The 17,503-nt window shown below is 40.8% G+C and overlaps 2 protein-coding genes across 3 annotated transcripts; one reads left to right on the top strand and one right to left on the bottom strand.

Moving 5' to 3' along the window:
- The first annotated feature begins 950 nt into the window (after positions 1 to 950).
- dhrs7 (dehydrogenase/reductase (SDR family) member 7) lies at positions 951 to 5,796 on the top strand. The gene is made up of 7 exons (XM_023398605.2): positions 951 to 1,181; positions 2,072 to 2,224; positions 2,427 to 2,533; positions 2,793 to 3,032; positions 3,270 to 3,392; positions 3,527 to 3,742; positions 4,921 to 5,796. The coding sequence occupies exons 1-7, from the start codon at positions 1,052 to 1,054 to the stop codon at positions 4,960 to 4,962; spliced, it is 1,011 nt and encodes a 336-aa protein (XP_023254373.1). The 5' UTR covers positions 951 to 1,051; the 3' UTR covers positions 4,963 to 5,796.
- Positions 5,403 to 14,672, bottom strand: pcnx4 (pecanex 4). 2 transcript variants are annotated; one of them, XM_023398603.2, is made up of 11 exons: positions 14,537 to 14,672; positions 12,848 to 13,622; positions 12,565 to 12,744; positions 11,579 to 12,117; positions 11,354 to 11,454; positions 10,930 to 11,052; positions 9,873 to 10,233; positions 8,156 to 8,259; positions 6,965 to 8,070; positions 6,665 to 6,851; positions 5,403 to 6,465 (listed from the first exon to the last, which is right to left on the bottom strand). In XM_023398603.2, the coding sequence occupies exons 2-11, from the start codon at positions 13,543 to 13,545 to the stop codon at positions 6,214 to 6,216; spliced, it is 3,651 nt and encodes a 1,216-aa protein (XP_023254371.1). In that variant the 5' UTR covers positions 13,546 to 13,622; positions 14,537 to 14,672; the 3' UTR covers positions 5,403 to 6,213. The 2 variants fall into 2 exon arrangements, with proteins under 2 accessions (XP_023254371.1, XP_023254372.1); XM_023398604.2 differs by having other exon boundaries at positions 12,848 to 13,618.
- Between the last annotated feature and the right edge of the window lie 2,831 nt (positions 14,673 to 17,503).

The raw sequence follows: 17,503 nt of genomic DNA, 5'->3' as shown, positions 1-17,503 counted from the left end.
AAAAATCGATCTTGCATCTAGAGTGATGTGCGTTTGCTGTGCTCTTCTGTCATTAAATGATTAAATTAACTATAGGATTGCAATAATTTAGCCATAGCCAACTGCATTGTCCTCACAGATAATAAGAGAACATTCTAATCTGAAATAGATGCATAGCCTGTTTCCCCAACAAAAGCTTAATACAGGTCTACAGTATACCACTGTCAACTAGTGACGAATATGAGACAACCAGTACTTCACAGATTATTTTTTTTAGATTTGAACATTCCTACACCTGTAATGGTAATGTTCAGGATTCTGCTGGAGAACAATCTGTACCTTTCATAATAGAGCCCAGTGTCACGATCACCATTTTTAGCTTCTCCTGTTCATTCTCTGTTGACCAGTGCATAATGGGGCCCTGGACTATTTTTTCCATCTTTCTCTTTGTTGCACAATGCTTTGCATACTGCTCATTTTAATATTGTAAAGGTCAGCTTGTCTTATTTTTGCTTTTCCATCTCTGTTCTGACAGAGAATTTAGTTTTGAAACAATGATTACTTTTAGAGAACCAGCAAGTTCCTGTGTAAACGTTGTTTACAGTTCATTATTGCAAAAAGCGACATTAACCACAAAGGACAGTTTCAGCAACCCCAAGAGGGCAGGAAGGATGAACACTATTGCCTAAGAAATTAAAAATGATATATAATCAGGAATGACTGAAGGTGCAACAGAAATCCAGACTTTTATCTCACCCAATAAAAGCTAAAGTCATCGAGAACCCTGCGGGTGACCTTTATAATCACTAAGATGATCGTCATAAGTTGATCACTGATTACGTAAAAACGGCGGTGCTTTCACCACTACATTATTGTTAATTTACGTATCTCCATTTTCTGCGGATGTTGATTTTTAATTTCTGAAGCTGACAAGCCCCGAGCTTTAATTTTGAAAGTATGAGAGCGGAAGTGACGCCATATCCGTTGGTTGTAGTTTTTTTGGTAGCAGCTTGTTTATAGTAGCTACTTAAGTCACAAGGTCTGCGTTGTACAGCTCATTCATTTCAAACCAATGGACTGTTGCATTGTATCCGCATTGTGGTGTTTTATACCACTTTATTTACTCATTCACTTCTTGTGTTTCATTTTCGTGGATGCAGACTTCACCCTGTTGTGGGCAAGTGTGATAGGACACAGGCCAGGTGAGTTCACTAAACCTGTGCTTGTGTCTATTATTTTGTCCTGTTTCTTATTCACAAACAAGGGACATTCAGTGACAACAGATCTATTCCATGATGAGTATGGGCAGTTTGAACCGTTAAACAGCGGTTAAACAGTAATTAGCTTTTCAGGTTTGACCCGTGGCTGTAACTCACACTAGTCTCCTCTGAAATCTCCAAAATTCACATTCCACTTTTTATATGTTCTGTGAATTTCACCTAAATCATTAAATTTCAGTGTTGTCAAATCAGGGATTCACAAACTTTTTCGTATAAAGGCCCAGTGGTGAGAGTATTTGAGACATTTTACTGTAGTACTAGTAGTAGTAGTAGTACCACAACGCAAATGTTGAGTTACAAATAAAAGTACTACATGGACAATTACTATAAACTGAAAATACAGAAATACTACAGGCAAAATATCGAAAGTAAAAGTATTCATCATTCATATTGTGCTGTAGGATTATTACTACTGCATTAATGTGTAAACATCTTGTCAAGCTGGAACTAGTTTTATGTTTTGAATGTAAAATATTATATTAATAATTCAAATTGAAATAAATACATTACAATATTCTCTCTGAAATTCAGTGAGGAAAAATATAAAGTAGTAATCGAACGACACACTCAAAGTGCCCCTAACTCGTACCCAGATACAATACATATATAATACATATTTTACACTGAACACCTCCAATACCTAAGTTACATAAAAGTACCCCAAAAGTGTATTAAGTGCAAGACATCCATTTTCCATTGTATTCAGGTGTCTCAGTAAGCCGCAACAGAGTGACAGTGAGCCAGTGCAATGATAATGTACAAAACAAATGTTTCTATATGAAATGCTGACAGTTGTGATTTGTGTTAACCAGAGAGCAAGCTGAAAGGACTGGTGGTGTGGGTCACTGGAGCCTCCAGTGGTATTGGAGAGGAGCTGGCCTACCAGTTGGCAAAGTGTGGGTCACGTCTCATCCTGTCCGCTCGACGCGAGGATGAGCTGAATAGGGTGAAACGTCACTGTTTAGGTGAGAGAATAAATACTTTCACTTCAACCCTTAAACACGCTACAGTATAACACAGTCATATCTCTGCCATAAGACTCTTTGTTTTTCCTGCATTTAACCTTCGCTCTCAAACCTACAATAAATTGCATAATGGTTTGGTTCATTTTCGTTCAGTCTTACTTATTTGTAACAGCTGAATTAATTTCATCATTTATTCTTCAAGATTACACTGGCCTCCATGATGAAGATATTCTTGTTCTTCCACTTGATTTGTTGGAGAGGACATCACATGAGGAAAAAACCAAAGCTGCAATCCAATACTTTGGACATGTAAGGCCACTGCAATTGCTCTTTTATAATACAGTCCATTTTCATCCTTAGTTACATTGCAATAAGAACATTCCTGTTTCTACATTGTATTCAAAAGATAAAATGTTCACTTTACTTTGTTGTTCTCTTTTCATTATACTATGTGCAGATGTAATCATGACCAACCCAATGTATTCTGTTCATTCATTGTAAGGTAAAATAAATAATTGCTGTTGTTTTCCTTGTATCTGGTTCTGTCCACTTTTCTGTGCCTTTTCAGATCGATATCCTAATTAACAATGGTGGCCGAAGCCAGCGCTCTCTGTGCTTGGAGACCAGTGTTGACGTGTACCAGGCCTTGATGGAGCTCAATTTCTTGGGTACAGTCTCCATCACCAAGCAGGTCTTACCTCACATGACACAGCGAGGAACTGGGAGCATTGTGACTGTAAGCAGTGTGGTTGGCCTTGCTGGGGCGCCCCTGGCAACAGGATACTCTGCCAGCAAACATGCTCTGCAGGTGAAAGGAATACAGACAACAACTAATTTGATTTACTTAATGCCAGCTTGTGTAGAGAGTGCATATTTAGTGTATTCTGTGTTTGGTTTGTATACCAGGCTTCAGCTGTTTTACATAGAAGCAGGTCTGGTTTGTCTGTATGTTGTAGTACTTCAGTATATTAAATAAATCACTTTACAAGTGATGACCTGTCTGGACCATGGTGGATTCTGTTGATAGTTACTTTATTTTCCACAGGGTTTCTTTAATTCTCTTCGAACTGAGCTGACTGACTATCCAAACATACTCATCAGCACAGTGTGTCCGGGGCCTGTGCAGTCACAAATTGTCCACAATGCCTTTACAGAAGAGCTGAACAAGGTAATGCTTTTTATTCATTAACACAAAACTTAAAAATCCTGTATATTACCTGTATTTGATATGTGTGATGTGATATAACAGTAGCTATTTCAGTAGTTTGGTTTCAATAACCTTTTTTCCTTCCATTACCTAAGCCTGTGGCCACAGCTGGTAACCAGGAACACAAGATGCCAACAAGTCGCTGTGTGCGTTTAATGCTGGTGGGAATTGCCAACAATGTCAAGGAAATGTGGATCGCACAGCAGCCCTTCCTTCTGTTTTACTACGCCTGGCAGTACACTCCCACATTTGCCTGGTTCATCACAAACATGTTGGGCAGGAAAAGGGTGCAGAATTTCAAAGCTGGTGTGGTAGGTATATGATGATGTAACCTTTTGAGAGAGCTACATGTGCAAATTTAATATGGTACAGATTCAATCTAAGCATAGGCTTATTGACAGGGTGGCATACCTGGTGTAAGGTTGAAAAAAAAAAGAATTTCACTACCTCTAATACCTCTAAAAAAATATGATTTTTCACCTAATTATCGATTTAAAAAAAGCATATAAGGGTATTTCCCAAAGTGTCGAACTATTCCTTAAAAGAATCAGCTAAGGTCACTAAACTCTAACTTAAAGGAATCATAAATTTGTCCCATCTTAACAGCTGCCACAACACAGGAAAGATGTAGCTACATGCTTCGTAGGAAGAGATTTAATCAGCCAAAACAAGTGCAAACTTCTGTTTAGGATATACAATTGGTGTAGAGGACCTTTAAAATCATTCCCCATACTACTGCTAAATCATTTTCTATATTCAAGATGTATGTACACCTGGTTAAAGTCAGTTAAAAAGGCACACTACTCAGAACTCATCAGAAAGCGCACAAATTTGACAGGATATACTTGTGTTTTATGTATGCTCAGCCTTGCTGTTGAACTCTAAGGTTGACCTTGCTCCATTTGAACTGGGACCGGGGGATTCTCACTGTGTGAACGGACTGAAAGTACTTGAATAGAGCAGAACGTGCCAGACACAAAGCAGAGCTGTCTCTTAACAGCTGGGGGGCCTCAGCTGTTGCTGACCTTGCTTGAGTCTAATAAGAAGACGGTGGCCAGGGTATGACAGTGAGCATGACTACTTCCCGGCGGTGCTGACTGACTGACTGACTGACTGACTGACTAGTGTGTCTGGTGGCCTCTGCTGGACAGTGACAGCTGACGGCCATGCAGAAAGGTCATGTTCCAACTGGCCAGACATCAGAGCGTCACATGCTCATGCTTCAGTAGGGTCTATGATGTATTCTTTTGAGACGAAAAAATAACCTGCCGCCTGGAGTCTATGTAAGTTAATGTTAAACAGTATTCCTAACCAGTGAAGTCATTGCACTTAAAGCAGTATCAGGGTCATACCTGTGACCGCCACACATTTACTCTAGATTTACAAATGTAAAAAAGACAATTTTCATGCTCAGGTAAAAATGATACAATTTTGATTTCATTCACAGTAGTCAAACATCAGTGCTAACAGTCAGCTTTTTCTTTTGCAGGATGCAGATTCTGCATACTTCACTAAGCCTAAGACCTCCTGAAAGTCTCATCTGGATGAGGAAACTTGTTCATTGCATTCCTAATGTCTGACCTGAATTTTGAAATCGGTTTCCTGCTAAATCTTTAGGATTTTCACCTTCATTTAGAAGGAAAAAAATGTAAACTCACAATTGCTTTGACAGCTTGGAGCTCTCCTCCCAAATCATGTCAGTGTCTGACAAACATGGATACATTTTTGTTGTTATGCTTTCATCTCAAAACTCAATAAGTAAATCCTGTATTTAATGTGTATTTGTAACAAGCATTTTCAGATTATGTGAATTTCTGGCACAGGGCCTATATGAATTTATGAAACTAAGGCTAATGACTTCATGTAAGACTGATGAAGTACTTGCACTAACCTTTTGAATGGCTAATAAAACTTAGTTTGGATCAGTCTTCTGCCCTGGCAAGTTTGTACAGTTAAATGCAACAAAACTGCTTCTGCCAAGCTATTTTATTATAAGTATATACAGTTACACATATAAAAATCAACAATATGTACAAGAGACTATGGACATAATCATTTAACTCTTTGTTCTAAATTGTAAACAAGTGAATTGTAAACAAAACAACAGCACTAAACACCTTACACATACAGCAAGACATACCCAAGGCACATCCTTGATATCTTCAACAAAACATTAAAATTCTTGTCCCTTTTTTGTGGACGTGGAGGGGAAATTACCTGAAAACTGTGAAATCTAAAAAGTACAATAAAATCAGAGGTATTCGGCAGGTGTCTGCTAAAGGGGAGGTGGGGAAATGTATTCACTTTTCTTTGTAAGCACAATCATTAATAAAGAAACCACAAAATGTATGTGCTTCAATGGAAACCTATCAGTGGTCAACTCTTTCATGATACAAATGTTCAAAAGGAACTTTTCTTTTTAAGTGTACTGTTGTAGAAAGTAGTCCACATTGCCAGTTAAAATCTGTTAACATGATTTTGCAACTTCCACAAGAGTACAGTGGTGATGCCACTGCTTCTTCCTCTGAGATGCAGGAAATGAAGCACCAAAAAAAGTCAAATTAATGTTGAAAAATAATGTAAGTTCCCATTCAGACATCACTCTTCTGAACTCATATGAGTCAACAGCTTCAAAAGTAAAACTTCAAAACTGATTGAAGTTTTCTCTTTGTTTTGCTATAGTTTCCACATAAATTTCCTAATAACCACTAACTTTGGAAATTGATGTTTTGCTGTGGGAGTACCGACTGAAAAATACGCTCTTAAGAGTTTGTCCTTGTGTTCAGAGGCAGGGGAAGTGAAGGGGGGCTGAGGAGTAAATGGGGTATCCTAAAGGGGGATCGGCTGCCTGAACAGTTAAGTTTCTTAGCATGAAGGGGTGAGCCTGGATGCTGTAACGCTCCTCATCATCATTAGTAGCATACAGGAGCTCCCAGGAAAGATTTGCCCACTGGCCTCGTACCCCCTCTCCATTTAGACGGCCCACCTGCACCAGCTGCTCCTGCAGTGACAGGACTCGCCCTGTGTAAGTTCCCTGTGCACAAGAACAGTCAGTCATAAAAATGTAAAAACCTACATTTCACTGAGATTGGCTCTAAATTGAAATTTTAAATAACCTCAATTTTATGCCAATGACTGAATAAGAATTGTCTGTAGGAAAGGTTCTCAACAGACGTAATTTTATATTTTGTAGCATAGACAGAATGTGAACAAGGGCTGGTGTGTGTAATTACCATAGCGAGGTCATGACCTAGAGAGAATAGGAAGGGCTTCTCCTGAAGGACACTGTCGTGCCAGCCTTTTTCTGTCACCAGGCCGATGTACCAGTCTCTTTCATATTCCTCCAAGGTGCTGAAGAATTCCTCAGGTGACTCCATGGGCCCTAGGCTAGCTTGATCAAACAACAGCTTGAAACTGAACCTGAAAGCAACCAAAACCATAGAGACAAAATTTTATGAAATATAAATAGTGTTTTTTTTCTGGCATAAATAAGCTCTAGTGATCAGAACCTGGAAACTAACTGTAAATTTTACCTGAAAGCCCGAAGAGCAAGCTGGTAAAGTTCTTTACTTGAAGAGAGCCAGTCAAGTCCTTCTGTCCATGGTACATCTCCACAATAGAGCCTGTAGACATAACTAGGACTGGTGAAGGCAGACTCTGCCCCCAGTGAGATGAGACATGAAAGTGCGACCTGAGCATGCAGTTCTTTCAATGCTTCATCCTCCTTCAGGGCTTTGGTCATGTCCTCTGAGGTCTCGCCCTGCACAGCAGGCCCAAAGCGCCCTAGAGTAAACCGAAACCAGTCCTCAGGAAACAAAGGCCTCAGCTGCAACAGGCGGGATGGTAGCAACGGTGCTGTCCTCCACCCTGTTGGAAGGTTGAATACCTCTGACTGAGGGCAGCTGAAGCTCAAATGAGGGATAGAGCCGGGACTCTCCCTGAAGACCTCTGGTGTTCGGCTTTTATCTACTGCTGGCATCCCGATGCCAAGTCCCAGAGGCTGCAGAGGTTGCAAGGCGGAGAGAGCCATGTTTTCAAAAAGACTGTCCATCTCCACAGAGCCCGGCAGAGAAGCCCCTGTCTGCAGCGCTGTGTGTCCAGGCTGGACCTCTGCAGTCACTAACGCCACTGTCCGCCTGGCTGGTTGAGGTCCAAATAAGTCATCCTCATCTGACCAGTCCCCAAAGGAGGTCAAGCTGGAGCTGTCCTGTCTAAACCTGAGAGAAGACACATTGGATTCCACCATGACAGCCTCAGGTGGCTGGTTGCAGGCAGTCTGGGCCAACTGGGAAGACTGGGACTTCCTGCCTCCAACCCCTGGCCCTTCTTCATTGCTCCATAGAAATCCTTTATGTTTCTGAACACAGTATCGAAGGAGCAACCAGACCAGCGCTTTAAGAAAGTCATCCTGAAGTTTCCTCAAGTTGTCATGAGAGTCAATGATGCCAGAGAGCACATTTCGGGCGTCGGAGTAAACTCGAACTGCAAGGGCAGCACAAGGGGTGAGGGCATTCCCCCAGTGCAGGTTAAAGCCCTGGGTGAAGCCAAGCCGTTCAGGGCGCTCAAAAGCAGCCTCGAACACCTCATCTACCCTCCGTGCCTCCACTGTGTGGCAAGATGTCTCCTGTAGCTCCAGACCCTGTAACAAACCACACACCATAATGTAATCTTGTTGTAAATCTTGACGCAGTGATCCTTAATAGACATATATAAAGATACAGTACCTTAATGTTGACTGTACAGTAGCCATATCCTCTCTCCAGGATCATTATCCAAACCATACGGTCCTGAAAGCGGCCCAGAAAATGAGAGCCTGGGGCTAAAGAACCTAGAAAGGGGGAGAAAATAATCAGTCATCCATGTATCTAACATGTCTGATATGTGATTTGTAAATTCCGGGCAATGAAGAAGAGAACATATATACATCATGCAACACATGGGGAGTCCTGGCGCGCATCCCTTTCATTTTGCATCAGCTGTGCGTCCCTCTGCTGACTATGTGGATAACATGGCTAGTGGATGAGCTGCAGGGAGACGTGTACCATCACAGTAGTACAGGAAGGTCATGATACTATTTTAACTGGCTGACTGCACAGAGATCTAAATATTAAATCTCTTCTTGGCCTTAGCTTTCCATTAGTCTCTAAAAATTCACTCCTTTTATGCAATTTTGACCTATCATTTTGGGAGGCAGAAGACAGCAGACAGACGTTTATTTCAACAAGGGTGAACAGCAGTGGCAAGGTGATGGAGGCTTTTGTTTTAAGTTGACTAGCGCTTGCTCTGCTCAAGGATAATGTCATGTCCCATAACCGCATCTCAGAATAGACACAGCCACTTCCTCATGATGGGAATTGACACACTAGGCTTCTTTCCTGCTCACTGCTTCCCAGCCCCCAGTGTGAGTAAAGCAAAAGAACATTACAAACAGCCATCGTTAGACTGCGAGTATCAACTTAACAAGTGCTTATTCTGAATTATATATCACAGCTATAGCACCCCAAGCGCACAGAAAAAAATAAAAATAAAACAAAACAGGAAGACTGAGTGATGACATTACCTCAGCGGTTTTATTCAGTTTTGACTCATCAGTCCATAAATAATGATTCTCTACTTGCACTGTTTTTTCTCTTGCCCCCTCCTGATCGAGCACATAACAAAATCCTAGCAGCAGCTCCGTTTGGCCTAAGAGTATTACGCAGTTAATGGTGTGGAAACATTTGGATGTAATGAATACAGATCAGAGCTTTTTTTTTTTGGGTCACTTCACAGGAAGCTCAACTGGATCATGCAAGCTCACATTACTGCCAGCAACTCCACAGAGCTGCTCACAACAACATTCCTCTTACTATTAAACCATATGAGGTGATGCTTCAATGCTCTATGATCTGCATACAGTCCCTACTTGACCCATGGGAAAGTTCAGTCACTGCAATCATAGTACAAGTCAAAACACATTAAAGTAAAAAAAAAACATAAAACAATAAACAAGTGTGTATAAAAAAACAACAACTTTTGATTTTTCCAATTGATGAGCTTATGAATTAAAAAATGACCAATTCCAAATATTTTCATTATAAATTAATAATTCTAGTTATTTACTGACAATCCCAAATACAACATGATGACAACTCATCGATGAGCTCACTTTTCACAGTCTTTTTAACTTTTAAGCTGGGAAAGACACAGTCCTCCCCGTAGCCCTGAGAGGACCTGGAGCCGCTTTTAAATAAAAACAATAGTATTGTTCTTAGAAAATAATTTAAATCTGATAAAAAATATACTTTTACGCTCTCAATGAACGCTATAATATAATATTCAGAGAGAATTACAGATCTTATAAATGCTAAAATAGTAAACACTGTTTGCTTGGAACATTTGAGAAAGATTAAAAAAGGAAGACACCACAGACATGGGAGATATCAAGCATGCACAACTAACCCAGTGACCCTCTTGCAAAGGCCATCCTCAGAGCTGAGGCCAGACTTCCGCTCATCTGCTGGTAGAAGATTGAGTCTGGGCAGGGACATGCAGTACCCACAGGCCCCGGCCAACTGCGCTGAGGCCTGGGGAACCCTACCAGGAAGATGGGCAGGGTGAAGAGGGGCAGCAGAGGGGCAGAGAGCAGGGCAGACAGGGTCACTACCGCCAGCAGCAGCGGGCATAGAGAGGCGTTCACAGCCAAGAGAGTTCCAGCCGACTGACGACGCTGCTTCTTCTCTGTCCAAGATGTCACCAACACAGTCAGGGTGAACTTTAGCTTGGCCAGGAACTGGGTCAATCTGTCAGTCAGTAGGCCCACCTGGATCAGAAACACACAGGCAAACATGAGGAGCGCTGAGCTACTGAACCACCCTCAAGTCTTATCAGCAGATGTCTGTGTAATATACAGTATGTTTGATTGATTTGTGCTTCACTTTTTTTATTTTTACTTTTCTTTAGTTAGCTATTCATTAATAATAATGTATTATTAACTGATGTATTAGATACACATTTCAATGTAATTAAGTCCTGTAAAACACCATCAGTCACCATCTACCTTAATAATAAACACCTCATTAACACCTCTCTTGACAGTGTCAACAATAAACCTGAACACAAATTCTAGAGTTTGTGGCAGATCTGTTGTATTGAATAACAATAAATTAATAAATTGTCCGTGGAGTGTATTTTACATTTTTTTCCCTACTGTGACTCTATACTTACCTGAAAAAATTTTGCAATATTTGGAAAAAGGGGGAAAGATGCTTATCAGTACTCGTGATGATATTCCATATTTAAGTTTTGACAAGATTTTGGTATAAATGTCAAAAACAAATTGCTTATGTTCAGAAATTAACTATCCCATGCACTGTTAACAGATCAGTGTGCCTTTCACAGCTGTGGTGTAAAAATTTGTGAGAGGTGTAAGCACTGTTTAGGTCAGATTTAAGCCCGTGCGGATATGATTTAATGTATAGGGCAGAAACAGTAAGGGTCAAATTAAGGCTGATCTCACCAGAAGAAGCTGAACTCCAGTTCCCAGGTTGTCCCACCCTGGCAGCATATTGTTTCCAGCTGCAAGCCGCACCAAGACCACCACCACCATTTGGAGCAGAGCATCCTCTGAGCTCTGCCACACCTGCACAGAGCAACCACTATGCTGAGCATGACAGGCACAAATCTCAAGTGAACAACACTCAGGAATGAATCAAAGTTAAGTTTAATGTAAAAAAAAATATTGTGAAGATGACAAAAGAACATGTTCTTAATGATCATACTTTTCAGTTTTCTTTTTAAAGAAGACCTGTTATTTGTGGTGTTCCCATTAAAATCTGCCTGGAGTTACTTTAAAAAGAATGTGTTTATTGTAGTAAATATTTTCTGCATGTTATGTTCATATTGATACTTAAGACTATGAGCAATAATGAGTGTGTACGTACGACTCTAAAGGCTCGTGTGAATCCCACACTGAGGGAAGCCCTGTGGAGCAGCTGCAGAGATTTGTCCATAGACAGGAAAGCAATCATTGCAAATGGAGACACTATAAAGTGAAACACACAGTAGGTATTGGATCAAAAACACATTCAGAGGCCTGGTGTTTCCACACAGAAATCTGTTAAGATTGGACTAAAACAGACTAAAAATACAAATTATAACAAGCTCACCAAGATAAAGCAGGACTCTTCTGATTGCTGCAGCAATGTATAATCCTCTATTCCTCTGCTTGAAGGTCTGTACATTGGACATCCCTTTAGGGTACAGAGGATTGAGGAACACACCTCCAAATACATAGGCTCCCTGGATCTCTCTGAGAGCCCAGCAGAGGCAGAAGAGTATGAGGAGTAGGTAGCTGACAGGAACCTGGGGTCCTGTAACCAAGCTCTGTGATTGAGCTGAACCAAGGAAATGATGCAACAGCCCTGCCTCTGCCATCCCCACCAGTAGCAGGGTCAAATATAGCAGTAGCTCCCTGCAGCCCAGATTCCAGCCAAAAGAACTGGGGGGAGGAGGTGGCGACCCCCCTCTGCGAAATCTGCGGTCCCCAAAGACTGCCCTGGGACCTCTGCAGAGTGTGCTGACCTGGCTGAGGTCCAGGCTCAGCAGAAAACCCATTGAGATGGAGAAGAGAACCACACCCAGTGTTGAGGGGATGAAGTAATTACACACAGCTACGCCGGCAGATGTACCAAACATCAATAGCAGCCTATGGGACAGCATACACACAAAAAAGTCATGACTGATCATACACAGGCTACTGTCACACTTGTCACTTCAGTGGAACTATTACTGTCTGTTCATTACTGGTTTCTCACATAACATGAACAGGATATGACAACGCAAAAATACATTTTGGTTTAACTGACGCTGTGAAACACTGAAGCTGGTGTAAGACAAATTAATACAGACATACGGTTACACAAAAGAAATGTGCAGTTATTTTTAGGAAAATTTAGATGTACCAATTTGTATACCTGATAAAATACTATATATGAAAGCATACTTCAAATTTCAAAGTGAAATAAAGACCATAAATACAATTCAATCTAGTATTACAGTTGTTGTAGTACCAGAATTTCAATTTTTCTGTGGAAACCTGTTAATAATAGCAATGGTTCAAATTTAGCTTGAAGCTTATTGTTCCAGTATGTACCTGAGGTTGCTAGACATGGGTGAGCCTCCTAAGCCAAACACAAGAGCCTGCTCCATGCCCCAGAGGAGCAGGGCATCCAGGGGAGGCAGTATACCTAGCGCCCACAGCAGAGGTAGGAAGAGGAACAGCACATGGAGAACCTGGCTGGCCAGTTGGAGCTCAGGGACAGGGCCTGAGAACCTGAAATCACACCAAGATAGAGAGATTTATTATGACAGCAAGAGAGCATTATTCTATAAGAGGACTTCTCAGTTAATATGACAAAGGTGTTGTTTTTGCTCACCTATCAGCCAAGTCCACAGTGATGAAAATAAAAATGTAGAGGGGCCGGGTGAGTGGAGTGATTTCATAAGTGTCCTGTGCCTGGAAAGTGGCCGTCTCTGTGGCCGTATTTACAATGAGGGAATACTCAGCTATACATAGTGTCACCCAACTAAGGACAAAAACTACCAGTGATACACCAATGCTGCCGTAGAGAGCAGTCAGTCTACCAAGGAACACATACCATGTTCCAAATCCACAGAGCACCCCAGCTAGTACTGTATGCAACACCACATTCAGCCCAAACCTCTTCCCAGGGGCTATGAATCGGACTGTCTCTGGGCTGACACAGTGGGTGAATTCCACTTCCTCTTCATCAACTAGGATGTTGGGCGCACCAAGTCTCTCCACTGTGCCACTTCTTCGAGCAGCATACAAGGCCAGGGCCTGGACACCCGCTGCAGCCCCGAACATAAGCATACCAGAGAGCACTGCTGCATGGAGCTCCTGTAGTAGCTGCAACTGGCAGAGCAGAGTACCAATACCCCCAAAAAGCCATGGTGTCAAGAACAAGACTGCCTGATTAACATAGACATATGGTGGGGCACAGTAGCCCAACTTGAAGCGTGGACCCCCTAACACTGTCTGAGGGAAGCGCTTCCAGAAGAACTCCTGCTTGTACTCATTAAGAAGGGGCACATCTGGCCCCATTCTGACCATTCCTAAAAGGGTGGAAGGTCATCTCCACGGAGCTGAAGGAGGGTTTCCAATCATCGTCCCAGACACGATGAAGCTGTCTGCAATGAAGCACACCTTCAATTAGGCAATGGAGGAATGATTATTATCAAATATAGTAGAGATGCACTAATACAATAAATTGTTGTTGTCATTTGGCAGTAGCCCCAGTCTGTGCCTCTCATGTAACAAGATTAAAGTTAAATCTGTAGTAACTACTACAACTTTTATACTGCAATATACTGTCAACTATTTTGGCTTCCTGTATTTGGATGATTTTATATTTTCTGAGAACTTCTGTTAACCCAGCGAAAATGTCACTTCTTATAGCTGTGATACCATTAACAGAATAATTTTAAAGCCATCTGTTTACAACAGGGCAGACATGTCTGAAAAGCCTAAACCCTTTGGCACCTATAATCTCTTCATCATTCATTGGTGTGAAAATATTGGATGTTAGTCGCGTTAAAAGATAAAGACATGTTGTTATCGGAGCATCTCTGAAACTCTCACTAAGGTCGCTGATATGTGGAAACTGTTTTTAACACCTCCGCGTATATAAGACTCCAATAACAAGGGTCATTTTAATAGCAAAGCAACCATGAATCCCTCTCTGCTTGTTACATATAACACTAAAAGAGATACAAGACAGGGGCATCGGCTCCTACGTTGCCATGAAAACATAACACACAAGCAGTAGCTTGTGGATGCGCTAACGTGGGGTAACCTGTTCAAGCTAATAGCCGGACATTTCGAATCTCAATTGATATAACCAAACCAGGTATTTAGCGAAAAGTACATTCTTTTCTGGGCTGAGACTGGGAGTGTTCTTGTCTCTTCTTAGCTAGCTCTATTATTGTTAGCTAGCAATGCCAGTAAGTCTTTTCAACTGGACTATCCGTTAGCCTGCTATTACTAACAGGTAAATAACAGCAGGTTGGCAACCTTCAATGTCACTGGTGTGAGAAAAACTTACCGTCAACAGCAGAATACCCAACTGAAGCTACGCTCTGTGTAATATTTGACGATATAGATAGTATTGTGGGGGAAACAGGCGGAAATCGCCAGCACTAACATTAGCTGCTAGCTAGCCGTTAGAAAGCCAAGCAACATCGGCATGATACACAGACAGATTGTAACCAATAGCAGTGGAGACGAAAGGAGAGCAAGTCTTCTGATTGGCCTGTACTGAATAATCCCCGCCTCCTACACATCCAACCCCGCTCCTTCAACCCGACACGCACACACACATTATTAATGATACAAAAGAGAACAACACACATCCATATCTTTTGTGTCTTTTGGATAGAGGCATGCTGCGTTACAGAAATACTCACAAAGTACCAACTTAGTAAATACATAAAACTATGAAAAACTAGTAGGGTTTATTACCATAAAACAAAGAGTCATGTAAGTGGGAATAACTTTAAACGTGGACGATTATTAATTACTGTACAACCTTAACATATACATTTACAAATACAATAGTGCAGTCATATAAACCAGGGTATATTAGACTGTGACTTCAGTTTTTGTGTGAGTGGGAATCATATTCAACTCTATCGACTTGAATAATGAAAAGACCATCACTCTTTGCAAGTCTAATTACATCAAATGACACATGCCAAGGGGTTGTTTACCCTCCTTTTCCAAAATTATTTTTCTTGGCACTTGCCAGTATCTTTAATTCCTGAATCTAATCCGCTTAGTCGACCCCAAAAACTGACATAGGATTAGGAATATGAATATTACATTCTAAATCCTTATTATCATGTTCTTAATACAAAAAAAGAGCAAATCCTACAAGTATCTATTATTTCAATATAATGAAAGTGATTGTGGTCAAGTGTCTGCCTTTCCAAAATGTTGATTTACTTAGAAAGGAAAGAGGGCAAAAAGGAGGATCATGAAATGATCAACTAAAAAGGCCACAATATCAACACAAAGAAAGATAACAGTCTGGAGCAAAGGAGATTAAATTATTGTTGTTGTTGTTGTTGTTGTTGTTGTTATTGTTGTTGTTATTCTTCCCTAGGGCTGAGGGGATAAGGGTGGGCAGGAGGTTGTGTTTCCTTGTAATCTTGAAAAAGCAATTTCTGCTCTGTGTAGGACACAATAAATCATAACAAGAGAAAAGCCTGTCAGTCACGACAACATTTATTGCACCCTGTAATCCCCCCATAGCACCACTTATTTAAAATCATTGCTCCACTTTTCTTACAGCTGTCTGATGAAGAATATCTACTTGAAATAAGATGTAAGAGTGATTAACGGAGAAACACAAATGCAAAAAAGGCTGATACCAAATTGGCCTGTGTACAAAAAGCAGACCATCTGACAGTCCTCTGAAAATTGATTCCCGTTAAATTTACAAGAAAATTGGGTATTTGTCTGTTGTTTTGTTATTGTGTTACCCTGTGTTTGCTATTTTAACCAACCAACATACTTTGTGTGATTGAAATAATGTGATAAATGACACACAAGTTCAATAATGTGATAAATCACACGCAAGTCCAGAAATGAATAGCAGTTGAGATTTAATGCTTCTGCGAGGCGTGCTCTCACCAAAATGTCTACACAAAATAAAAGCTTTTTCCTTTTCATTGTAATTGTCACTCTCACTCCATTCTTTTATCTTTATTTTCACTCCCTCTCCATTCACTCTTTATTGTAGGGAACCTCACAGGAAACAAATCACAGGAAAATGACAAGCAACAACGATAACTCAATGACAGATTTCAAGAGAAGCAATATGGCAAGATTGTTTTTGAATAGAGGATGTATTTGTGGGGATGAAAAGTGAACTTGGGATATAATGTGCACCTTTTGAAAACAAAATAATTTCTATTTTGATGATGGCCAGCAGTTGGTTGCCATCAACAGTCAAATGTGGAGAGAACATTTAATTTTTACAGCATCACTTCAAAGTCAAGTGATGATGTTGATGTAATTGTAAGCTCTACTGAAGCACTTCTGAAGTTAATACAAACTGGTAAATGTGTAATGCATGTGGAGATTAATGGTGTTCATGCATTGCACATACTGTGTGTAATGCTTCGATTAACACTGCACAAGATGCAGTGTTTTCTTTGGCATCAAACATCAATCAGTGTCCTCATCCCTCTCACTTCACCCCCTACATCAACCCCCAACACTGGAACCTGAGTAGATAGCAGTGAAAACATGGTCCATTCAGCAATTATTCACAGAGTCTTGGACTAATGGTGCTCTGAACGCACAGACACAGCAAATGTAGGGAGTTAGTGGACCAGCAGTAATGGCCCCATACAGAGCATGTGTTTTGCAGTGTGTATGTGTGTATGTGTGAGTGTGTGTTGGTGAGGATGGGGAGGGGCATCATCTATAACTGATTCACAACAAGGACAAACATGTCAAATTATGAATCCAGGATACAACTGTGGAGACCAACTCACTTCCCCTCTCCATCCCTTTCTCCGTCTGTCTCTCTTTCTTCCTCCCGCCCGAGCCGGGCTCCATATCACGCAGATGAAAACATAACCTGTCACATTCCATCCCATTAAACCAGCTACGAACCATGTGGTCTACTCACATGGAGGAGCAGGGAGAGAGAGAGAGATAGACAGAGAGACCAGTGCATCTGGGTTCACTCAGAAATTATGAATTATTCACAATCTTTATGCTAATGTCATTTTAATGTTAAAAATACTGACAGATATGCAAAGAGAAACATACTGTATGGAGTGGTATGCTCACTATAAGCTTACAACACACACATAAATACAATTGCATTGGAAACAGTTATACTTAACATGTCCATACTGCACATCATGTACACAAATATAAAATATGCAATTATCCTTCGAGATTCCGAATGCATTAGAGTACTCATACTGAGCCCCCAAATCTGTGCATTAGAGTTTCTTTTTTTTTTTTTTTAAGTGTCCATCAGCTGCCATTCGAT

The sequence above is a fragment of the Seriola lalandi genome, unplaced genomic scaffold, assembly GCF_002814215.2.
Source record: "Seriola lalandi dorsalis isolate HSWRI2012SDOR001 ecotype SW California unplaced genomic scaffold, Sedor1 jcf7180002049666, whole genome shotgun sequence".
Taxonomy (NCBI): Eukaryota; Metazoa; Chordata; class Actinopteri; order Carangiformes; family Carangidae; genus Seriola; species Seriola lalandi.
Note: the sequence above shows the minus strand (reverse complement) of the source record. Positions and strands in the feature narration are given on the sequence as shown.